Source organism: Cynara cardunculus (genome assembly GCF_001531365.2).
Source record: "Cynara cardunculus var. scolymus isolate 2C chromosome LG 16, CcrdV1, whole genome shotgun sequence".
Taxonomy (NCBI): Eukaryota; Viridiplantae; Streptophyta; class Magnoliopsida; order Asterales; family Asteraceae; genus Cynara; species Cynara cardunculus.
In genome coordinates, this window is record NC_037543.1 from 13,888,161 (window position 1) to 13,913,619 (window position 25,459).

General features: G+C 35.6%; 2 protein-coding genes and 1 non-coding gene across 3 annotated transcripts; 2 read left to right on the forward strand and 1 right to left on the reverse strand.

The window, feature by feature from the left end:
• Positions 1–803: 803 nt before the first annotated feature.
• LOC112528965 (probable serine/threonine-protein phosphatase 2A regulatory subunit B'' subunit TON2) lies at positions 804–15,256 on the forward strand. The gene is made up of 12 exons (XM_025140038.1): positions 804–1,104; positions 7,961–8,052; positions 8,960–9,022; positions 9,203–9,301; positions 9,691–9,849; positions 10,585–10,656; positions 11,559–11,691; positions 12,424–12,488; positions 13,106–13,181; positions 13,373–13,474; positions 13,906–14,101; positions 14,835–15,256. The coding sequence occupies exons 1-12, from the start codon at positions 957–959 to the stop codon at positions 15,070–15,072; spliced, it is 1,443 nt and encodes a 480-aa protein (XP_024995806.1). The 5' UTR covers positions 804–956; the 3' UTR covers positions 15,073–15,256.
• Positions 14,229–14,348, forward strand: LOC112499733. The gene has a single exon (XR_003067263.1). It is a non-coding gene; the product is annotated as a small nucleolar RNA snoR104 (small nucleolar RNA).
• Positions 15,257–15,383: 127 nt separating the features above from the next.
• LOC112528966 (E3 ubiquitin-protein ligase Topors) lies at positions 15,384–24,893 on the reverse strand. Its single transcript, XM_025140039.1, has 5 exons — positions 24,484–24,893; positions 23,176–23,313; positions 23,021–23,078; positions 18,279–18,532; positions 15,384–16,406 (listed from the first exon to the last, which is right to left on the reverse strand). The coding sequence occupies exons 1-5, from the start codon at positions 24,849–24,851 to the stop codon at positions 16,334–16,336; spliced, it is 891 nt and encodes a 296-aa protein (XP_024995807.1). The 5' UTR covers positions 24,852–24,893; the 3' UTR covers positions 15,384–16,333.
• Between the last annotated feature and the right edge of the window lie 566 nt (positions 24,894–25,459).

The window sequence follows — 25,459 nt, forward strand, 5'->3', positions numbered from 1 at the left end:
TGTTTTACAGGAATGTCATGGTGTTTTTATACTAGATATTCATATCACATGACTGAACAATGAAAAGGTTATGCTATTTTTAAAGGGAGAACCATAATATTTGCAAAATAAATGATTTTTTTTATTAACCTGGATATCCAACCCGCTATGCGAGCCGACTAATCCCAGGACGACCACCTGCTTTGCAGATAGTCCGGAGTCACCGTATTTGAACCTCCATGACCACAAGATGATTTTTATTCTTCATTGGATTTGAACCTAGGACCTCCTGATACTTTTGACCTTTAGAGTTAAGCTCAAAGTAATCAGACATCATCCTTGCGGTTAAATAAAAATAAATGAATTTTATTTCAAAGAACCATAGTTGTTCGATATGAGAAACTTACTTTTGTTTGTTTTTCTCTGATTTCAAATCAATTCTTGAATTACACCACGTGTTATATTTTCTTGAATCAGTTATTTCCATATCTTAAATAATTGTTGAATTTTTGATGGAAATACACTCGTTTGAATTAGGATTTAGGCGTTGCTTATATTCAATTTGTGTCATTTCATCTTAATGATTCAACTTTTATTCATAATAACTTCAAGAACACAGTCACCATTTTTAAAGGACTTCAAAAACCTTAAAAAATCTTCAAGAATTCTTGTTCAGATATTTCTTTAAGAACAAAATCACCATTATTTTTGATAATATTTATAGAAAAAAATAAAAACCATAGTCAATTTATCCTTTAAAGTTTAAACCATACCCCCTATATTTCCGGATTATAAATCGAAGAGGAGAGAGAAATCTATAATGGAGTCTTCATCGGCTAAAGAGTAGACCGACTAACCAAGCACACAACAGAGGCAGAGGGCGGTTTCTGGACCACTTGCTCTCTATAGGGTTTTTCTTAAATCTTTCAATTCAACTGTTATCAATTGATCTTTGTAACTTCAGATACTCAACTCCAATGTATAGTGGTTCAAGTGATGGTGAAGGCCACGATGCATCATCTGTGGCGTCTAGAAAGATTCCGCCGGCCTCTTCCATGTTGTGGGTCCGTAATCTTCGTCGTTACATCGGATCCGGTGCTGGTCTTGGCTCTGAAGCGTTGATGGGTATTGTTGATTAATTTCGCCCAAATCTTCCTAGTTAATTGCTATCTGGTTCTGGACGCCTTTTTGTGCTTGCATATGAGTAGAATCATTCGAGATTCTGAATGTACTTTGTAGTTCGTGGTTGTGTGCTCTGCAAGTAATCAATTAATTTCTGTTTTTTATCTTTAGCATTCACTTGGCCCGACTAATGTAACTGGATCGAGAAGTCGTATCTAGGAGTGATGATTTTTATGGTTTATATGTTCCACAATCGTATCCACTTATAAGATTGAGTATACATGTTCTTGTGAGTGGTAAACTTGAGGACATTGTCATTTTAGCCTACTTATAGACTCTTATTTGAAGTAATGAACTTCTGCAAGGTGCGGGTCAAGTTTTATTAGTTCAAAGTATTATTCAAGTGTTGCTAAGTATGCATTTCATACTTTTGCACAAATATAGAGTAGAAATTTGAACTAGTGTGTGAAGGGGTAGAATATTTAACTTTATGTCAGGGCTAGAGAAAGCATATTTAGATATCAAGTAGAACTCTGCTTGCATTATCTTGATGACTAAAGGAGTAAGAGTCCTCAATAGTTATTACGTAGTTGCTGAATCTTGAATTTTGGAATAGTTGAAGGGTAGTTAGCGTCTACGAGTCAATGTGTAAATGTCTATATGAAGAGTGGTTGATAATTTAATTGAAAAGTTGTAGGTTATGAAAAACAATTGCCGCAGCATAGTTCAGGAGAATAGTTTGTTACTACAAGTTGTACATGCTGCATTACATGTGTGAGTACCATTGTATCATATAGGTAAACTCCAACTCCATAATTAGTCAAAATTGTTTCCCATTTTATTCATTTTTTTGTTAATTGCAAGACGATGTTAGTATTTGGTAAAGTTAAGTTATGATTTGGCTTTAAGTGTAAACTTGGGAATTTTAGATTATCGAGTTTTTGATGGAGCTTTAAACATAGGTGTGTGTCACACCTTTATGAGAGATAACCCAAATTAGATGCTAAAGCTAAGGAGCCTACACTTTTTTTATATTCAGATTTTCCAAATACTTTCTAGGATTTTATATAATAGGCTGAAAGTTGTATTTGTGAATGATGGAGAAATTCCCGTGGAATAGTTAGAAGAGTGAACGAACATATAAGGATGAACCAGAATTACTAGATAAAGGTAATCATAAGCAATTTGGACTTGAGTAGCACTCCTCAAGTTGGGGAATAGATGTTAATCATGTGTAAGCGCCGTATGAAGGCTATTCGAGTCTTCGGCATGGTTTCAAGAAAATATCTGTTCAAGTCTTGTGCACCAGTATGAATAAGCTAAGTAGACGGTTGAAGTATCCAACGTGATTCCTGACAACATGACAATCGACCTTGCTGATTTGACTTCCTCATAGAAAATTTTCCATGACAATCTTTTGTATATCTCTGAATGTAAGCTTTATCTTCTTTTTTAGCTACCATTTTATGTTTTTCCATTAACAACTTCCCATTGGAAGCCGTAGTTGACTCCACTAGTTTCCTTTTTGTTTTTTTTTCTATTTCTAGGTCGCTTACCATTATCTTTTTGTTAACCTGCTTCTTATTGGAAAATATAATTAAGTTTATTGGTTTGTAATGTAGCAACATGCACCCTGATGGCAAATTAGTTACATACTTCCTTGGACGTAATAAAACCTATCTTTAGACTGAGATGTCTCAACTCCCATAAAGTAACAAAGATCAATCACTGACTTTCTCTTCAATGCGTGGATTTTGATAATTTGAATAAATGTTGCTCCTAGTCAATCCAAATTGCATAAGAAACCAAGATTTAGGAGACTGCTTGAGATCATACAAAGAGCACCACAACCAAGCAACATAGGGACACTTCTCTGAAACAACACATTATAAACCTCCTCAGTGATACTGTTGACAAAGGCATGCTTAATATCTAGGTGATAATTGATGTAGAGGTCAATGGTGAGTAGCAGTAAGAACCACCCATATGTGAATGAGACACATCTTAGTCACACATGAGAAGGCTTCTTGTGGTCAATGTCATAGGTGTGAGAGTAGGCATCAGTCACGAGCTTCAACTAGAGAACTGCAACTTACAACCTATGAAGCCTATTCTAGTAGAGAGGGAGTTAAACACCATGTCTTTTTTGAGTAAATATCAATTTGCTTTTGCTAGGTATTGCAAGAGAGCCACCTCATCTCATCCCTTCTCAGGCAGATATTGAGGTGTCCAAAAACATGTGCAGGTCGGGCGGGGGTGATTTCATAAACTTGATTTCGATTTCGGGTGGTTATATGGTGTAGTTATCTACACTATAAGTTTGTCATTCTTTACGTTATCTTCCTTTTTAGTTTTGACTAATAGATTTCGTTTAAAGTTTACACTTAATATAAATTGCATTTAATTGTCAGGAACGAAGTCAATAAAACACATACTAAGCAACGCCCTAAAGGACATATTAGAAATAAAAATAAGTAAAAATCATAAGTTGCCTTTTTAAAATATGCATGAAGAAAGAAGAATGGCCAATACAGCATGTGCAAACTAAGCAGTTATCGGCTTATCACAGTTCTAAACCGGAATCATGCTTTGGAGTTAGGCCTGTGATTTACAACATCAGAGAATAGCGGTGGTAATAGCGGAAACAAAATAGCGATTCATGTAATAAAAATATTAGTATATATGTAGCATTTAATGCGTATACCATCTAACATTATCTAATAGTGATATTTAATTTAAGTTTCAAATATTATATAATTTATTCTAATTGAATATAAATTTCAAGTTCAAATATAATTTTATTTTATTTAATTATAAATTTTAGATATTATACCATTTAAACACTAGTAATTAAGTTTAAAAGACCTAACTCTAAACTCTCGTCCTTTTGCTCCACTCCGTCTCCCATCTCTTTCCTTCACCCCGTCTCGCCGCTCTTTCCTCTCCTTCTGCCTTTCTTTTCTCTCCTTCTGCCTTTCTTGTTGATTAAAGAGGACCAAGGACGATGGCGATGTAATGAAGCAAGATCAGAAGATGAAGCAAGTAACAGGTAAGTGTGCAAGTTTCTTCTTTCCTTCTGTGTCTATGAATTGCGGGCCACAACCAACTCCAAGCCCTAATAATCTAAATATATTAGTTAAAAGCTCTACGCTAAATTGCGGTTTTCACACCGCTATTTCAGTTGCAAAATGCGGTCGAAAAGCAGTATATAGCGCCGATTAGCGGTACCGTGATTTTCACTGGAAATGCTCGCCATATGTCAAAGGTCCACAACCGTGTTACCACCGCTATAGTGGCCCAGTTAACTGCCCAGTGTGCAAGAGCCTTATGATTGGAAAGCTGATGTTGAAACATGGCTGGCTTATTTTTGTGAAAAATTAAGCCACAAATTGAAGATAAATTACAGAAATAGATGGCATCTAAAAGATGATTGGGAGTGGAGTGGTACCTATGCCTTTGTAACATACCTAGATGGAGGAAGAGCCTATGAAGCTAAAGGGTTGCGATTTAAGCATGGGCAAAATGGTCTTTGAAACACGTGGTGCAACTATCACATGGTTGTACCAACTACCAAGTGCTTGGGTGCAACACAAAGCTCACTGGTTGCAGTGAAGTCTGAACCATAATACGACAACATATTCACTGATTAACCATTCAGACGACCGTTATGCAATCAAACGACAGGATCATTGAGCCAATGCGAGATCCAAACCCTTCACATCTGTTCACCTCCGAGCCAACACTCCCTAGACAGGACCATTTTGCCAATGCAGAACCAAGGGGGCATCCAGTTTATAAAAAAATGCTGTTAGAAAAGTGTCTTCATAAAATGGGGGACATTACAAAGAATTAACAATGTTTGAACTAAATCCAACGGATGGCGGTTCTTCCAATCACCATAGTTGTGTTGCAGTGCATAAGGACATGATTCATTCAATATACCATCAGGGAGAACAAAATCTTGACATTATGAGGATAGATCGTGAATGTACACTACTGAATTAAGCAAGCAGTGGTCACAAATGGAATGGGGTTGACAGACTACAGTCATGACTGTTGTTGCAACACATGTCAGTGAATTTGGGTCATTGTTGAGGTTTCAGGTTGCTAAATTGTGGCAAAAAGGATTGATTCTTAAAGATCTGGGAGCAAACAGTAGTTTGTGAAACCTATAGGCAGTTGACTACTTGCATGATACCAAGAGGGCGTTGAACAGCCAAAGTTAGCTGTCAGTGGAGGCGAGACTTATTTTTATTTGATTTATTTTCATCATCAAAGCCTAGGTTTTGATACCATATAATTTACTTGGTTGAAAGTTGTATTCATTATTGAGGGAGAAAGCCTCTGCGAAACAGGCATAAGAGAACAAGGGTATAATGGAAAACTGTGAAGATAAATATAGAGGGATGAACTAAATAATAAAGTAATTTGACTGTTCTAGCAAGGAAGTACCAAAAGACATAACCGACTGATTCCCTTTGTGAAGACTATATGTTAATACTGAGTATCATACCTAGTTGCCTACCTAGTGAGATCATCAAGCTAGGTGTGTAGTCGGCTAAATACCTCCTAGTCTGTCCTTTGAGTTCAATAGATATGCTCCTCTCTGGGGAATTACTAATTTATTCCTAGGACATTTGTTTGGTTTTAGTATAATGAAATGATTCTATGGGTTCACTTTAAATAAGGGTTCAAATTTAAATATGATTCTTCTAAAATCAACATCTCAAACTATTATTCTCTCAATGTACATAGGTTTTTAATAGAGATTTGAAATAGCGAACTTCTAAAATAGCAGTTATTTGTTGATATTTCCAATGATCATAATGCTACTAAATCACCGTAGTTTCAGAAACATCTTTCAGCTTGACTCCCCCATTCCAAACTACTTCGTTTTTAGTTATATTTATGATCTGACTCTTTTTTCCTCTATTTTATTGTTTTATAAAAAATATGGATGACATCTTTACCTCCTTCCATTCCCAAAAACTTGTGATTTTTCATATTTCATTTCATTGGTTTTGGAGATTGAAGTTCTCATTGTTTACCTGTCAACATAAAATTTCATGCAAACACCTCATAATGGATTCTATCAATTAGTAGTTGGGAATAGAGATGTGTATGAACCGGTGCTAAGATATCTGGTCTGGTCAAATTGGTTCGAAAAAACCCGGACTGGTCCCGATTTGGCAGACTATGGACTGATTAAGAACCGCCGGTTTGGACCGATCTGGGACCGGTCCAGTCTTGGTCTGGTCAGTTTGGTCCGGGCTTGGTCTGGTCTGTTTTATCTGATCCTTTATATTTGAGAAAATAAAAATATATTATGTAAATTATTGATTTATTATACAAGTATTTTGTTTTGAGATATAAATTGAGGATACAAATGGTTTTCTCATGAAATCATGAAAAAAATAAATTTTATATAATCCAATGTGAGAGGGTATTTGATACTTAACAATCTACTCTTCAAACTCTTATTTGTTAATACGCTGTCCTCTTATTGTGTGTGTGTGTATATATATATATATATAGCATTGTGTTCTACGAACTTCTTAGTTTGTTAACTTGCTATACCCAGAATTCAAAGGAATTGGAATGATCAATCCCTTTGACCAAATTCCAATTCCTTTGTTTGGTTCACATATTAAATTGGATGGAATCCTTTGAACAAGGAATTCATCATTTCTTGACATAATTGAAAGAATTGAATTCCATCCTATTGCATCCAATTTAACCAACACTGCCCACCCCCTGCCCCCACCATGACTATGCTACTACTGTCACTGTCACTCCTCCACCCCTAACCTCCCAGCACCCTACCACTACGCTGTCACAACTGCCACCACCCACACCCCACCCTACCCCGACCCTCAACCCACCACTCACCACCATGCCATTATTGTCGTCGTCACAACTGTCAACCCCACCCCATCACCTACCCACACCCATCAACCTCCACCCCTGCATACTTGTCCACACCCACCCCCGCCACCCGACCACCATGCCACCACTATTGTCACACTACATCCCAATCCTTTTGAGACATTGCATTCTAATTCCAACCAACCAAATGCGGTGGTCAAATTCCATTCAAATTCCTTCAGAGTCAAATTCCTTTGATGGATTCCAATTCCACCAAATTCCGTTCTATGAACCAAATGCCCCCTTATTGATTTGATTTTATAAAAGAAATTTTGTAAAAAAAAAGAAATTATGGACCGTGTGGGTCTGGTCTAAGCTTTTATCTGACCTGGGCTTTATTTGGTCCTAAAAAAGATTGGTCCGCCTCAAAAAGATTTCGGCCGGATTACAGACCGACATCCCGGAATGGTCTTGTCTGAGACCGGTCTGGTCTGAAAAGACAGTCTTTTTGTCCATCTCTAGTTGGGAAAAGGAAAATGAAATTATTTAATGTAGTCAACATGCTTTTATACTTGGCGTGTATTAGTTTGCAACAATTATGTGCCAACTGTGGAGTGACTTTTAGGGCATATGCTTTGTTTATAGGAAACAAGCCACACCATATTTTGTGCATGGTGTAATACATTTCCATAAAACTTCTATTTAAGGTGCCACCCTAAATTTTGCAGCTGCAGAACCTAATATTAGAAGCTACAAACCGATGCTATTGACTAATTTAGATTGATATAGTATGATTTACAAAGCATTTCCTATACAGACCCTTATATAATTACTTTATCACTCTCAAACATAAAACATATCCCTATTTTTTGTTCGAAGATTAGTATCTTCATCTCCTACATACATAATTTACATGTTGTTATGGTCCTATGATTAAGTAGTGGAATTTCCTTCTCTAGCTATGTAACGTGTATGCACATACCTTATTTTGCAGAGCTTGAAACAAAAAGAATATTGCTTGATATATTTAAAGAGAAGCAACAAAAGAGTGCTGAAGCTGGCACAATCCCAAGTTTCTACAAAAAGGTTTGATGGTGTTTGTTTTCGTTCTTGTTTAATATATGATCTTTAGTTATGACAATCAAGCATTGAAAATGATGACTTTGAAATTTGCTATTTTATGAGCAAAACAAAACCGTCCTCGTTGCCCAAAAAAGGACAAAAAGAAAGCTTGTGTACCAAATCAAAGTTAGAAGTATCAAGTGATGATTACTAATGGGCAAAAAAGTAAACCCGGACTAAAATTTACTCTAAATGGAAAAATGTTGCATTTCTTTCGGACATAGGAATGTTGTAGATGTGATTGATTCCCTACAGAATATTTGAATTCTGCAGATATTGTTGATGCTTATATTACATTACATTATCATCAAAATCGAGACGTAGAATTACCTAAATTGTGTATCAATCAATAAATTCATGCGAGCTTACAAGCTCTTTGTTGCCATGACTAAATATTCAAACTTGACATGCAATGCATAGATAACTTGTTTCTTGCTCCCATAGGATACAAGATTATCTCCGACAACACCTAGATGTACGAACACTCATGTAATCATCATTTGCATGTCCTAACAGTGCCTTATATCCTATATAAGATGCCCTGCCATGCCGCACCCCCTTGAGATACTTTATTATTAGGGGCAGTAGACCCCAATAACTACCATGTGAAGAGATACATAAACTAGCTCACAGCTATGCGGAAAGGGTTGTTTTGGGACCTGGTGATTATTAGATCTTTCTCTTTCTCTAGTATCATACGTCCTTGGATCATCAAGGAGCTGACCATCATCCAGATAGGCTTGACATTTGGGAGTTCTCAAGACATACTTTATTTGGCATGGAAAGATGCCGTTGTAGCGTTGTAGGATCTAGCCACCTCAAATTTTGATTTTAAGTTTCTAACCACCCTATGCAATTTGTATGTGAACAGAAACCCGAGGATGGTTCCATCAGCCATAGGGTCCAAAGGTTGGCAAAATATCGTTTTCTAAAGGTACCCATCTCCACTTCTCTGCAATTGCTTATGTATGTTGCTTGCATGGGATCCAGGCCCAGATTATAATGCAACTTTCATAACCCTTTCGGATTCTTTTTTTTCCTTAATAGAGTTCTGTTTTTTCCTATTCATATAGTAAATATGCACTTAAAGTTTAAAGTTATGGTCTGTATGCAGAAGCAATCTGATCTTTTGTTGAATGCTGACGATCTCGATGCTATGTGGGTTTGCTTAAGAGAAAATTGTGTTATTGATGATGCCACTGGTGCAGAAAAGGTATTCACCTGGTCAAATTGTTTCTTTTATATGTTTTTTCTCTTGTGTTGTAGATTTAATAATCAGCCTTCAAGCAAATGGTGAAAGATGGTATGGGTCATGCAGCTTGTTCTCTTTTTTAACTTTTCACTGAAAGATACTTTGCCAATATTTTTGCCACCTTGATCAAAGCAGACCTGCATTTATGCTGTTGTTATGATGTCTGAGTGATGCACTCACTTTTCTAATAATGTGCATGATTATATGTTAACATTCTTCTTATTGTAACATGGTTTTGGGTCTTTCAACCTACATGCTCAATTTCAATCATTTCCATTAATATCTTGCCTTCTACGCTCTTTGTTTATTGTATCCATGATTATGCTGATCTCTCTCATGACCTTTTGTAGATGAACTATGAAGACTTTTGCCACATAGCCTCTGTATGTACGGAACAGATAGGTCCGAAATGCCGTCGTTTTTTCAGCCCTTCGAATTTTATGAAGTTTGAAAAAGATGAATCAGGAAGAATTGCCATTCTGCCATTTTATCTCTATGTAATGCGCACGGTGAGTTTTCCTATACACTTTCTCACTGTTTATATATCTTAGTCCCTTGTATAATATAGCTAACCTATTCTTTATCTGTTAGTTCTACTTGATATTTTTAATACAAGGAAATTAAGGGGAAACCATTCTGGTAAGAACATTTTGATATCACTCTTCCTTCAGTAAAATAACATAAAACATATACTGAAAAAGAGAAAGGGAAAGCAAATTGTAGAGCATATAGAAATATCTATGCACTACTAGCAGTCACTTAAGGCTCTTTCTGGTTTAATCTTTTATCATTCATAAGGAAAATCTACTGCAGTAGCAGCAGTGCAGATGCCTGTTACTAGTTTATAGATATTATTGCAAAAGTGAGAAGAGTGAGTAATAGGTTCTTAGCAATCTATTTTTCTTGTGTAGTTGGTGTGTTAAAAGACTTCAGTCTTCAAGCAATCAATTTGGAACCTCTAATTGTTAGGTCACTCTTTTGTACAATCTTGTGATCTTCTGAAATTGGTTGAAAGTTGAAACTAGCATCACTAGGTTCTTGATGATCTTCTTGTTCAATGGCACCTCTACTATGTAGTCTTGTTGTACTTGGTCTTTTGTAACTTGTAATATAATGAATATGTGGAAGAGCTCAAGGTTGCAGTTAGGCAAGAAGTTTTATTATGTTGGTACTTGATTTGGTGGATCCACGAGCCCCTTGCATGGGAAACTTAAAACTTGTATTTACTTGGTCTTCCTGTTCAGGTTTCTCTTACTCAGGCCAGAATTGATATGAGTGAGCTTGATGAGGATTCTGATGGTTTTCTTCAACCTCATGTATGTATCTTGCTATCTTAAGCCTCAACTTGTACAAATGAGTTGCTATTTGCTCAATTAGGCTGCATTTGGCAGCTGGGATGGGACTGGACAAGACGTTTTTTTCCACGTTTGGCATGACATAGCTTAAGGTGGGATTATGTGGGACAAGTTTGACTTTTTTTGCCACCACAAAGGTGGGGACTAAATTGACCAAAATGGAACTATTTTAACAAAATTAAACTTATTTTCAGACTTGTATGTTTTTTATGCTGTTGAATCTCGAATTAGATGGTAAAAGTATGATATATATTAAAAAATTATGAATATATGTTCTTAGTTAAATTGTTACATATTTAAGGGGTGTTTGGGATTTGCTTATTTAAAACAACTAATGTTTTTTTGTAAAAGTGCTTATTAACTTATGTGGTATCAAACCGGAGTTAAATAAAACATGGTTAAAATTGTAAACTGGTAATAAGCAGTTTTTCATACGTCAGGAAGGATTAACCTATCAAAAACAACTTATTACCGGTTTGACACCGGTATAAGTAGTTTTTTTTTTCCTTAACCAAACACTAGAAAACAGCTTATCACCGGTGCCAAACTGAAATAAGTTAAAAAGCAGCTTTTATAAGCAATCCCAAACACCCCCTTACTTGACATGTCTCAGTTATAATTATTATATGGTAAATGTATTTTAATAAAATTATTTAAATATTTACTTGTTTTATCATGTTCAAGTCTTACCAAACACTATACAGACAACCAGTCCGGTCAGATCCCATCTTGTCGCGTATGTGTACCTGACTAAGTTATATGGTTGTTTTGATGGAATATATTTTCATTCAACACTTCTTTCTCCCTGAAAATCTAGTATTCAAACCTTTGTATTTTTATTTCTAATTTTGAACCTGTTACAGGAAATGGAAGCTTATATTCGAGGCCTCATTCCTAATTTGGCTCAACTACGCGATATGCTTGGAACTTTTGTTCAAATGTATTGCCGCATAGCTGCACACAAATTCTTCTTCTTTTGTGATCCAAATAGACGAGGTCTGTTGTATTCTATTCAATTTCCATGATTCTAGTTTGAAGATATGAGTTTGCGTCTGTTGTGTATTCTTGTTCATTTTGCATCACATTTGCTGGTTATTATTTTATGACATTACGTTACTGTTATCCCGTTTTTTTTTTCTGCGAACAAGAATGCTTCTCTTTCTTGCAGTTCTTTTTTACTTGGCGAGTCATTTTTAGATCTTTTGTCAGCTTTTTAGTGTTAGTTTTCTCTTCTAGTAGCAACAGGGTAATTCATCGGTGCAAAGATGATAGTGTGATCAACTGGTGAAAATATGTGATGGTAGAAAGAATTACTTGTTTCGTTGGAAGCCTTATATGCACTTGTGGCAGCTAATGATAAGGATACTATAAATTTTTTAAGATGTGGGTAGTTTATGTATCTATTATCATCATTGGGGGACCCCTATGGAGCAAGCAATGATTTTGTTCGATAGATTTTTGCATTGTTTCTAACAAAGAACTCTTTTGACTATGCGATTATAAATAACTCCAGAAGCTGCTTCGCCGATTTATGATTGCATTAGTTTGGAGTATCTTCTGATGTAAGGGATTACACAAACAGAAAGTGTACCCCATGTAGTTCCCATCTGGAAGTCTCTAGCTGTTAATAGTCATCTTATGCCCCTGGCATGCATTTTCAAACCGGGGAATGATTTTTGTTTCTATTATGGCTTCTTCAGTTTTCATATTTAATTTATGGTTTTTCAGGGAAAGCATGCATAAAGAAGGTGTTGCTTAGTAACTGTCTTCAAGAACTAATGGAACTGCACCAGGTAATACGTCAGCTGTAAGGCATCATAATAATAGAACAGCAACTTGATCCTTTTTAGAGTTTTGGAAGACATATGTGTTGCATAGGAAATAATACTTAGAAATATTAGTTAAAAATAGAGAGTGGAACAACCTCTAATTCAAACACTACAGTTAACACACATTGCATGTTAAGAAACTTATCCAACTGCATTAGATCGTATGCAATTGAAGTTTTGCACCTCAGTACCATGGAATGATATGTGGAGTATATATGTGTGTCAAACTGAATGAATAAAAATGGAACATGCAAATGCTTTATATAGGCATGATTAGAGTCCTCAAAATCTTTTCTTCTTCCAACTTTTCGATCGTGATTCAATTCAAAGAATCTCTGTTACATAGTCTCTCTGGATCCCAAAGAGTTTGAATAGGATAAGACTTTCATCTATATGATGTTTGGATAGAGTTTGGGAGGCTATGGACTCTCTGGTATGTGTGTACTCATGTGCAAGAGAGATGCATACCAAGAGGTCCTGTTGATAGTCATTGCATATCCCATACATGCATTAGGCAACTTTTTGTTCCTAATGTTAACACTTTTTTACTGACTGCATTTTTGCATTATCCATCAAAATAGGAAAGTGAGGAAGAAGTTACTGATACTGAACAGGCTGAAAACTGGTTTTCCCTGACATCTGCACATCGTACAGTTGGTAAGCAACATATCTATTCTGTAATGGAATACCTGTTACGGTCATGGTTATCTTTTTCTGTTTTTCCTATTGTGCTTGGGGTTGGTATTTTCTCTGTATATGATAACAATTTTCTGTAACTTATATTACGTAGCAGTATATAAGAACTATGCTTCTGTCTCTGGCTTAAGCTACTTGTATGTCATGTACAGATATGTTTCTTGCACTTGATAAAGATAATAACGGTACGTTGAGCAAGCAGGAGCTTCGAGAATATGCAGATGGGACACTCACAGACATTTTTATTGAGAGGGGTAAGAACTGTTAGCAGGATCAGTTTTTCCTTTGCCATCCATTTCACATGTTTTGTGGTCTTAGTGTTATGGAAGGATATATTCTTCGAACTTGGATGATAAATTTTAGGTCGCTTCCAGTCCGATGCTTACAATATCTATATGAATTGTTTTGCATTTGTCTTTGTTCAAAGTAGGTGTTGCCTTATCATTTTTTCTAATATTTACTTGGGATAAATATGAGTTTAATGTAGTATTAATTACTTCCCGAATACCTTGTTAAAAAAATTCTATGGATACATATTTTATTGCTGTTGCATCTCTGAGCTTCATGTAGAATTACTTTCTGATTTACCTTTTGCATACTCCATCTGCAACATGGTATTTTGTTACCATATAATTTATATACATGAAATCTTATTGACCTATGATTTTTTATTTCTTCTTAATAGCTTTTGACGAATATGTCCGTCGTGGTAAAACCGGAAGTAGTGGGAATGGTCGGGAGATGGACTTTGAGAGTTTTCTCGACTTTGTTCTAGCCTTGGAGAACAAAGATACTCCAGAGGGTATAACATACTTATTCCGATGTCTAGATCTTCATGGAAGGGGATTCCTGACAACCGCTGATATTCACACGCTGTTCAGGTAACGATTCTGCATTTGTACTTTTTTAGTTTGAGTCGGCTACCATGAATTTGGATTCCTAGGGTTCTTCATTTTATGCATCTCCCATTCAATGAAACTCAATAGAAATCCGAATGGAAGTAAAGAAGGGGAGCATTTAAAGTTGAAATGTTGCCTGATATACCCTTCCTACAAGAAGATAATCTCTACTTTCCTGCTTGTTGTATGCTAGTCATGTTCACAAGCCTCTTGGATATGAGATACATATTTGACCATATAACACTACTAAGCCAGCCATGGACCAGAATCACTAGATTCTTGATGTACAAAAGTGGTTTATTTTGAAAACCCGATTAGTAAATGTTCAAGTCATGGAAGCCAGCTAGTATGCAATAAATTATGTCCATTGTCAAATACACCCTCCGTTCGAAAATAAATGCGCACCATGTTAGAAATGTGCATTTATTACACTTTCTAATTAACTAAATTAACAATTATACCCTTAAGAATCGAGGGAATAATGAAGTTCCTCATCTTATAATTAAGGGTAGAATCGGAAAGGAAGCACTTACTTTGAAAGTATACACTTGTTTTGGCACAAACTAAAACAGAAATATGGACCATTGTTTTGGGACGGACGGAGCAGATGAGTCTTGTTGCACTGGGGTTGGCCCTTTTGACAACATTTGGTATTTTAATCCTCCTCACAAAGAACATGTGGTAATTGTGGTGGTTTTGGTTTCATCCAACTCAGGGACGTGCATCAGAAATGGATCGAGGGTGGAAATTATGAGCTATGCATAGAGGATGTGCGGGACGAAATCTGGGATATGGTGAAGCCAGCTGATCCTTTAAGGATCACGCTTTCGGATTTGTTATCTTGTAAACAGGGTGGTACAGTTGCCAGCATGCTTATAGACGTACGTGGTTTCTGGGCCCACGACAACAGAGAAAACCTTCTACAAGAAGAGGAAGAACCAGAAGAAGAGTAACCAACCATTGTTAACATCTTTGCCTACTTTGTGTTCCAATGTGTGTATGTTATGTATGTATGTAAAGATAGATGATAACTTGTAGTTCTACAGTTTGAAAATTGTTGTGTTATTACAGTATGCAAGCAAATGTTTCTGTTGCTCAGACTGGTTTCATTTTCATGTATTAACCAAATTTAGATAATTTTTTCTTTATTATTACTTAATCCTACTATTCTTTTCATCTAATGCATAGTTGTCCATCAAAAACGGAAACATCGAATGAATTGATTGTAGATATCATATTTTTCTAGTTGATTGTGTTTATGTATGTCTGCATATTGATTTTGAATTTAATTTGTTTAGTTAAAACGAAACCAAACAAAATGTGCCGTAAAATTCCATTTGGAAGTGGGGTATGTAAAGGGTAAGATGTACGTATTTCTCCAATGGTGGAGACTATATCCGTTACTAGTTTTGTAGAATGCACCATGGTATTATCTTTACGAAAGACATAAAGCAGCTCTTTTCTTGATTATACTAAAAACTATGGGGATATTGGCTCGTTTTCAATTAAGTCTTGTATGGATATAGTTGTCTGTATGATATAAGATGAATTGTTGTTCGTTTATTGTACTAAATTAACAGTCTGAATGCTAGAAATGCTCATTTTACCCCTCAGTCTAAGAAAATTATCAATTTAGGATGCATTCGAGATCCAAATTCATAATTTTAGCACTTGAAGATCCAAATTCCTTCAAATCAAGGGAAGAACTTGGACTGCATTTCCTTGCAGGAAGTTTGATAATTAATATCCAAATTTCTAGCCTAAAAATTGAACAATATCTACTCAGAAAAGTTCAAGAAAAAGAAGGCATCTATCATAACCCAATATCTGAAAACAATTTTTGCTAACCATCCGAGTCTTAAAGGGTAGGTGGGGAAAATTTATGGCCGAGTGTAAAGGACCAAGGTTTTCTAGCTGACTGATTAAGCCATTGACTGAGCAAATAAACCATAACCCCTACAAGTAGTTCTGACGCAGCTCAACTACACCAGAAATGGGGTGCTGCTTGCTCATCCATTTCATTTCATCACATGATTGGCAAATTTACAATTGCTTCTGGATTCATGTCTTGATGATTTACTTGGTCTGAGATCAACCTCCTTTCAGAGCATATACCAACCATATCATCTTCATGTTCTGCTAACGCCTTCATGGTTACGACTTATGATCTGTTGGCAACACCATTAAGCCTTGATGAATGAGAAACGGTGTTGCTCAATTTGACCATTTCACATATTTAACTACTGTGTCGTATGTTTCCATGTTGAATGAGCTTTCTGCAAAACATCTGCACACAACATAGGAGGTTACAACACATATATAAACAGCACAATTTGATTCATATAAAGCTTTCAATTTGATTTCCTCCATGCAACAAATCCATAACATGGTGTGGACTTATGGTTACATTCGTAGGTTCAAACTCCTTCGAGCTGATCTATATTCTATACATACTATTAGAGTATTTAACACCCTCCTTTCTGCTCCTACATGATCATGTACAAGGATAAGATGGTCATTTTCACATACTACCCCAGTACTTTGATGACTCCAAAACTGTACTACTTTTTGTACACTCTGAAATGAAGAGGGCATAGCTCTATATTTGATAGAATCACCTCTGGTCGTAAAAATCATACTTGAGATTTTATTGGAGGATTTTGGTCATGCATCATGTCATATTATCTTCCCAAGTCCCAACTCCTATTTTCTACATATCAATCAATGTTATTTGTAGAAAATCGAACCATCAGCTTCAGTTTAGGCTTATTAGCCCAAAATGATTCCTGTCAAAGGCAATCCACATATAATTGACCAGGTTCTGCAACTACAGTAGGCCATTTTCCAAAAGCCCTAGTACCAGATTCTCCAAGAAGTCCAACTTTAGCTCAGTATTTTAGAACCAAGGTCAATATAGTATTTTACAGTAGGAATTCTGAAAATTTTGAAGTTAAAAGTAGGAAGCACACAAAAATCACACGGGATCAGGGTTATGGTGGCTTGATGTCAGTCTAACCAGTAAGATCAATGCCTTGACAACTGCCATAACAGGTGCAGCATGCAACAGACGGAGGCATTCATCAACCAAACTGATGTAATTAATGGGAGCAAATATGAAGCTTTCCAATCAAATGTTCCAAACTATAGAATTCACTTTACAGAAATGATGAGAAGCTCCTTCCAAGTAAATCTCTAGTCCCTTTCATGGCTATGATTGGAGCTTCTTTGTGTTTCTAAAAAATGCAGCCACATAGTTGCCAGGGCCTTCTGTTTGTGTTAGCACAACAGATTTAAACATTGTCCCCTGAAACTTTCAATTGTTGAACTGCTACCCCTTTCCTATACCTTTCTACTCAATCAAGTCATCAATGGATATATGTATTTCATACTTTGACAACACACCTTGTTTTAACAGTTACACTTTAACCTCACAGTTCGGGTCAAAGTCCTATCTCATCACAGAGGTAACCAAGACTTTCATCTTAGTCACAAATGTTGTTCAATTTACACATGAACAACCATCTTTTATATTTGCTTCTTTACATGAAAAGCTTCCAGGCCTTTTTTTTTCTCCCTATATCGACTTCTATTTTTCCCACTTTCCCTGGAAGACTTCTTTTAACCTTCATTTTCTTGCAATTTTGGCAACACAACTCTATAGATATTCCATTGTTTGTCTCCAAAACTTTCAAGATGTTAGAAATACCCCCATACTTCTGTGGTTCAGAAGAAGGCTTCCAAGGTTCATCAGTTTAAGGAGGTCTCATACGGTCCTATGCAAGCTACATGAGTTTGGTTTTGGCAAATTTCTCAAAATAAGGAGAAATTTTGAGCGACTAGCTCCTGAAAGGCATCTTCTTGGGTTAGAGTTAGAATGTCATCCGCATGACGTTGGTAGGCTTGATTGTTTGCTAGAAGATGTTTCAGTGAACCCCGGGGTGCAAAGCTTTATATGGGTGAGCTCTTTGATGATCCAAAGAGATACAGTAAACTACTAGAAAACTGAATTGTGTAAGAGAGGAACCCTAGATCGACCCCATTCAGTAAGAAATCTAGGATTTACTATATTATACCTATCCATTCAATATTAATTCTAAATAGATCATATCATAGAATTTGAAGAATAATAAAAATTCGACGCTAGATACTAACAACATACCTGAGTTCATGCCAGAATGTACTCGTCCGTTCAAACAGAAAAGGCTGCAACGGTTCAAGATATTTTTTTTCTACACCAGAAGGTCTTGAAGGAACCTTATGCGCTTCTTCAAGACTTGAGATAAAGATTGACGTCACCAGATGCACAAGTATGGTTGGATCTGGATCACCAAGAGCAGCATGGAGTTCCCTGTGTATCCATGGTTCTATTCTTTTTAGTAGCCTTTCCCTGTTGCTGTTTCTTCCCATGACACCCTAAAAGAAAAAAAATATGAACATAAATTCATATTCCGGATAATCACCAAGAACAAACTTAATTTTAGATATTTCTGGTTCAGTTGTTCTGTGCTAAAATATACTTGCATTAGAAGCAGCACAAATTATAAATGGAATTCGGATCTTCTTATTTTTTTTGAATATGTAAAATATATATTAAAATACAAGCAATTGGATAAATGGATCATGAAGATTGTCCCTGAATTTAATATCGTAGGTGAAAATGGGTACACATGTGTTTGATGAGCAAATGTTAATTATCTTAATTGTTATTGATAATTTATGTCATTAATTATATGATAATTTGATCAAATTAAAAACATTGGTAAATGATTTATACATTTATTTAAATATATAATTTTTTTATTTGTTTAACCAATGAGAAATAAATGTACATGACGTTGACGAGATGAATGCATATAGAAATGAAAATGAAATGACAAGGATTCCAGAGGTGAGAAAGACAAATAAGAAAATACCCGGTTTGCCTCCTTATTATATTACTCAACTTGGTTACTCAATTAGGCAACCTGGAGTGCTACAACTGTTAGCACTAGGTTTTTCTCATTTGTGGCTCTCCCAGAACCTGTCATTTCATTTTTATTTTTATATCCATTCATATCCTCATCCTTTTAAATTGGTTTTTTATTGGTTAAACTATTAAAAAATTATTTACATAAATAAATGTTTCAATCATATACTAATGTTTTTAATCTTAATTTGATCAAATTATTATATAATTAATGACATAAATTATCGATAATGATTAAGATGATTAACATTTGCTCATTCAAACACATGTGCACCAGTTTTTACATACGATATTAAAATTAGGGACAATCTTCATAGTCCATTCGCCCAATCGCTTGTACTTTAATATATATTCAAACAAAATATTAATACACCTATTATGAATAGCTGATATATGATAAAACAAACCTTCAAGAGAGAGGTACCCTATAACTAGAAGCCTAAAACAAGTAGAAGAATATATGCAAATCTTATAGTCTTATCCCGACTCTAAGCTAAAAAATAGAACAAAACATCATAGATCATTCCTTTAGTATGCTCCAACACCAAGAACTCACAGAACAGTGCTGCAATTTTTTTATCAATTGGGATCATTTTTGGCAAACAGAATAGAGAGGAAAAACAGTTCCTGTTTCAGTGAAGAACAAGTTTGTGGTTTAACATTTAGTTGATGAATCAAGTGGTGAAGAGGATATGAGAACCTAACAAAATATCAGAAACAATCTAAGCCAAGATTGTGACATCAATTTAAGAGGACTGCGGAAAAAAGTTCTCAGATGAACTGACAATTAAGGAGCATAAGCAGAATAAATCATATAGCTGCAAAACAGTGGACATTCAAAGCATTGTAGACAGACTTTCCAGAGTTCATACACTCGTACCCCGTCGTGAACGTTTTGTTACTACAGCTAGAGGGAACAATGAAATTATATGTGATGCACTTCTCAAGAAATGAAAAAGAACATTAAAATATGAAAGAGGTGCAGGACTGCAAATGCAAAGCAAGTTTTCATCTTTGCTTACGGAATCTACTTAGCTAAAACGAGTAGTTAGTAAAAGAAATTGAGATTGAAGTGATAGGATATGACAATGACTGACACCTATGTGCCAACAGTCTCTTTTTTGACTTGTAACGGAGTTCCATATTCTTGTGACATGGTTCCAGCCATAAAGGTCCAAAGGGGATACAAGGTTCCTTCATATAGCGAAATAATACTGTTGAAATCGTGCAAAGAAGCCTTGAGAAGTAGTTATTACCTATAAGATATACTTGGTATTACAATTGGTTTGGCATTGACTCATGCGTATTCCAATGTGCTAGAATATGAAACAACTTGCATTTGCTTAGTATTAGACCGTCTATATAATACAATGTGGATCCTGTTGTAACACAAAGCATCCCTTGTAGGAAATAAGTCCTTTTACACTATCCCAATGATATTCTGGCCTTTATGTCCAAAGATGCACTGTATTCATTTGGACCCTTGTTGATGGCTGAAATCATCTCACATTCTCATGAACACAAGTTAAAGAATATTGACAACTACACATCTTTCAACTTTCAAGTACATTGTATCTTTATCCATCATCTTGAAAATATATTCAATGCAACCTCTTACTACCCAATTTCCTCTCCTTAGCAAAGTAGAAATTCTAAGAGAATAAGAACTTCCATTTTGTTCAAATCTTGCTTCACCTTTTCTATTTTATTGTACTCTTCCTGCTTTAAGAAAGTGCATAACACCTTCTAGTTTCATTTACTTTGAGCAGAGCACCAAAAAGATGACAACAGATGCAAATGTAAAAATTGAAGAAGTTTTCCTGTAATGCTTTGGATGTCCATTTGTTGTGTGTGAGGCTTATCTTGTGTTGATTTTACGTTCTTGGCATTGAGCGATTGTGGTCCAATGAGGTATTTTACTTATTCAACGTACTTCTGTTACCAACTGCAATCCAATTCTAGTGCTAACATAGTTACATATATTGTATGAATGTATATACCTCTTAGATTATGCCCATGCATATCACCTCGATGGTTAGGCCATGATGCCCTAAACATCCATATCTGATAGACTCTTGTAACCACGACATCTTTTCTATTTGCTTACTTAACATTTCTTTCTAAAAAGCAACAAGAAAACTATTTTGCTTACTATCTGATCACCATTAGAATTGCTAGTGGTTGGTCCTCCCCAATAATGATTTAGGATGAAATATTGTAACTCCTAACTTACCCTTACATTTTATATGTTACTATCTTTCCAAAAGTTCTTATATATTTAACCAAATAACTAAGTAGGTAAGGTCCTATAACCTTAGTTCCCATATACTATCAATTGGCACCAGATATAATTCTGGGGCTGGTTAAATACTTCAAGGAACTAAACACGCTACATTAGTGATGCCGGTATCAACAATGTCCGAGTCATTGTTAGTGGGCATTGCACTCATTTAAGAACAAGATAATACATTTTTAAGTATCCTATGTGGATTATTAGGTAGGAGGTTCTGGCGAAAGTCTCCTTTTTTTTTTTGATGTCCGGGACCATTACTCCTGAGTCTATCATGTGTTTTAAGTATCTCATCACATTGTAAAAGATTGTTCAAACTTAGGTTTATTAAATTATATGTATGTATGTATGTATGTATGTGTGTGTGTATATGTTGAATTTTATTCATGTTTTCAAGCTTTGTGCTTGTTAAAACTGAACTTCATTTATCGTTCACCACTTTGGTGATGGTAATACCAAGGAACAATTTACATACGTGTTCAGCATTCTTATGCAAAAAACTAGGATGCATGAATCATCATGTGAATGTCCTCAACATAATGAGATTACTGAACACAAGAATCATCATTTGCTTGGGGTGCCATATTCATTCAACTAATGCCACTTACAATTTTTGGACAGATAGTTCTGACTTTTAGGTTTGTAATAATTATGATACAATATTTTGCTTTGTATGGTGCTAGGCTTCTGTAGACAGCTAATAGTTATCACATGTCAAGGAAATGTGAAGGTGGTGTTGGAATGTAGGCTTCGGCCTACTAAGTTAGACAAAAGGGAGGAGGCATAAAGTAAGGAGCCGGCCCTAGCCCAAAAGGAGCCGGCCCTAGTCTCTACCCTAGTTTCCTTGATTAGAAGATAACCCTAATTATGTTTGTCTATATATATTAATCTCATTGTACTTGTAMACATTTGTAGCACCTAAATAAAGAAAAACCTAGTTGCCCCCGTGGACTAGCACGATCAATCTGATCGTGTGAACCACGTAAATTCTTGTGTTCTTCTCTTGTTTTTGGGTTGTGCGTAGGGTTGTGCGTATTGCGTGTGTAACGTTTGTCCTAACAGGTGGCACTTTAACATCCAGACTGGTAGAAATTCATGCAAAAGGATACAAATGCACACACAAAAATAGTTCTACTACAGGCTTTGTGCCTAAGGGATATGTGCTACTGGTCTATGTGGATGTTATTGTAATTACAAGGGAAACATCTTGGGCTTAGCTCATCTGAAACTTTCATTGGAGACTCTCCATGTTATGTTGCAGAATCATCCATTTTATGAAGATTGAGTTTGTCACAGTATCAAGAGGACTCTTGTTTGACAGAGAAAATGTGTTCATTTAATTTGTCTGAATTGCAAAACAACAGATTCTATGATTCAAATGCTCTCCAATGATCTAAAGAACTAAAGGGTGCAGGGGGGGTGACAATGGACATAAATGCTTCATCCTGAGGACTGTCATTAATCAATTTGTCCAAACCTACAGGTCCATCTACTGTATATATTCAAGGTTTTCTTCTTGGTGATAGTATGTTCTGTATGAGGATCTACATAAATTGACATAACATGATAATCATAGAAGTTTAATTATTGCTTGGGAATTGATTTGAGAAAATTAACAGTGATTGACTCTTCTTTAGCTGTATACCTGTTCAAGTGACCCTCTGCTTGGACAAGGTACAGCTCGCAAGTTTTGCTCGTATATGCTGCAAGTACAAATTCATAAAAGCACATCATCAAAACAATTAGAAGGCATGAAAAAATGTTTCATTTTGGAAAATATGTTTGTTGTATATAACATACCTTGTACGCCACTGCAGAATTCTCTCTTTGTTAACGCCAGGAGGCAGCATTTTAGACTGGCCAAATGACCTCTGCCTGGGTAATGCCCTTGTTCTTCTGTTAACAACATTTAGTTCTTCTCTCGATATCCCAATTACCCTGAGAGTCAAAAGATGAAGATTAAAATGAAATCCTCTACATACATACAAGAGATAAATTTAGGCCACTGAAGACAGATAATATATAACATCAAATCCTATTTACTTTCTACTGTCAAAACAGAAATGATGAAAACTTCAAATTTATGGCCTATGATAACATATAGATGGATAAATTTATTTCCAAGAAGCAAAGACAACCCACAGCTTTCTAGCGTTGGATTTAATCATATTGAAAGACAACTTTTTTGTCTATACGGCCTTCACCAAGGACAATGTTGGGAACTTCATGGCAAGCAACCAAGTCATGAATGGACATCAAGATGGGTGCAAAAGAAGATAAGCGATAAGCAAATTCAAGAAATAGAACATCTCTTACACTTTGAACATTAAGAACAGTTCTTATTCTTCCTCGATTTCTATCACAAGGAATGGAGTTAATCACATTGAAACACAGATCTTGTTAAATATGTGCTTTACTAAAAGAGAGTGCTTGTTGCAGGGTGGATAGTGGTCTGTCACAACAAACTATATAGCTTTGTAGTTAAGTAACATATCCTGCATTTTTTTATTTTTACGTACCATTAAACAAACATAAAGATAATCCAATCCTAGAAGTTAATGAAAATAAGTTTCCACGCAAGAACCATGCAGATTCGGGATCCTATATATTTTCGCTATCCACTAAAATTACAAGTAGTTTATTAGTTTATTTTTACATTCTTGGTACAAAGATCAGGCCTAATACCAGATTTTGAGTTTTAGAGGAGGAAGTATATTAGTTCATATATGATGTTTTAGCATCCAAAACCCAAATAATCATTTTTACACTAGGTTACCCACCTTATCATCACTCTTCCGAACAGCCAATTACTCAAATTATGTATATAATTCATAATATTATATTAAACAAAACATAGCAGTAATACCAAATGAGGAACAAACATAATGACAACCCATTCGAAAAAGGTTCACCGGAGTTGATCGACTCAAAATCTTAAAAGCACCTTTTTTGTGAAGAACAAAAAGGATAACTGATATTTGCTACATAAAAGGATCGAAAGGCGAAACAAGAACAGTTTGTTAAGTACTATATAATCAAATCAATGAAGATGGCCGAGTAGAGTACGGTGTCAGTGAATATAAGGTATATAGCTTCAAAAAGGTTCACCTTCGTTGAGCCATGAAATCTCTTCGCCTGCCATCTAAATCTCCAATATTAGTGTTGAATTTTCCACCATACTCCCTGAGTGCTGACAAATGTATGGTACGGAAGGTTCTAGAATTAAAATCGATTCCGACGAACAACGAAGCGAACGGTGCATTACAAAGCGGACACTTCCTCTTCAGATTGCTCCATTTACGAATGCAATTGGTGCAGTAGGCGTGCAAACACACCGTAATCAAAGCTGCTTCTTCGATTCGGCACAAACATATTGGACATGATTTGCCCATAATTGCTGGCCCCAAGTGCTTGTTTAGAAAACGTTCGCGATTACCATAGGACGATCGCCTGCAACGGCTAGATGATGACTCCATCTTCCTGTATCAAATTTTATCGAATTGATCAAGATACCAACCGTTGGCAACGGCGGCTTGTAAACGGAGGAAAATCAACGAAAATAGACCCGAATCCGATTTGAATGATTAATCCTTAGTCGGTTTATGGAGTAGATTTTAATATAAAACTTAAAGTTTCACTGGTTTTATTAGAGATGATTTAATAATGATTTAAGTTACATTTTATCTTTGTATATTAATATAATTTGAATAAATAAGAGTTATGGTTCCAATTTCAGTCTATCGATAAAAAAAATTGTATGATAGTTTAAAATCCAACATATTTAAACGACTCCATAAATGTATTCGATTTACACCAAGATCAAAGAATCAAGAGATCGAGAGCGAGAGCGATAGTTCTAGAGCAATTGAACGAGAGATGAATGAGATAACTTTTAATAACTCGTGGTGAATATCAGTTTGAATCTCACCTTGGAGGATGGAGAGAAGACATAGAGGCATGAGATGATGAAGACATAAGTGAAAGGTGTCAAAAGTATATTGGGAACATGAAAAGAAAAAGTAATAATGTGCGTGATAACTTGCATTATATGTTCTTTTAATTGTAAATTAAGAGATTTTAAGAC

Bases quoted from the DNA above. Each gene is read 5' to 3' on its own strand.
- LOC112528965 (XM_025140038.1), top strand. From the start codon at position 957: ATGTATAGTGGTTCAAGTGATGGTGAAGGCCACGATGCATCATCTGTG. The intron at 9,023-9,202 runs GTACCCATCTCC...GTCTGTATGCAG, and splicing joins CAAAATATCGTTTTCTAAAG to AAGCAATCTGATCTTTTGTT. The intron at 9,302-9,690 runs GTATTCACCTGG...GACCTTTTGTAG, and splicing joins ATGCCACTGGTGCAGAAAAG to ATGAACTATGAAGACTTTTG.
- LOC112528966 (XM_025140039.1), bottom strand. From the start codon at position 24,851: ATGGAGTCATCATCTAGCCGTTGCAGGCGATCGTCCTATGGTAATCGC. The intron at 23,314-24,483 runs GTGAACCTTTTT...TTTGACTCTCAG, and splicing joins GATTTCATGGCTCAACGAAG to GGTAATTGGGATATCGAGAG. The intron at 23,079-23,175 runs GTATGTTATATA...TTGTACTTGCAG, and splicing joins ATTCTGCAGTGGCGTACAAG to CATATACGAGCAAAACTTGC.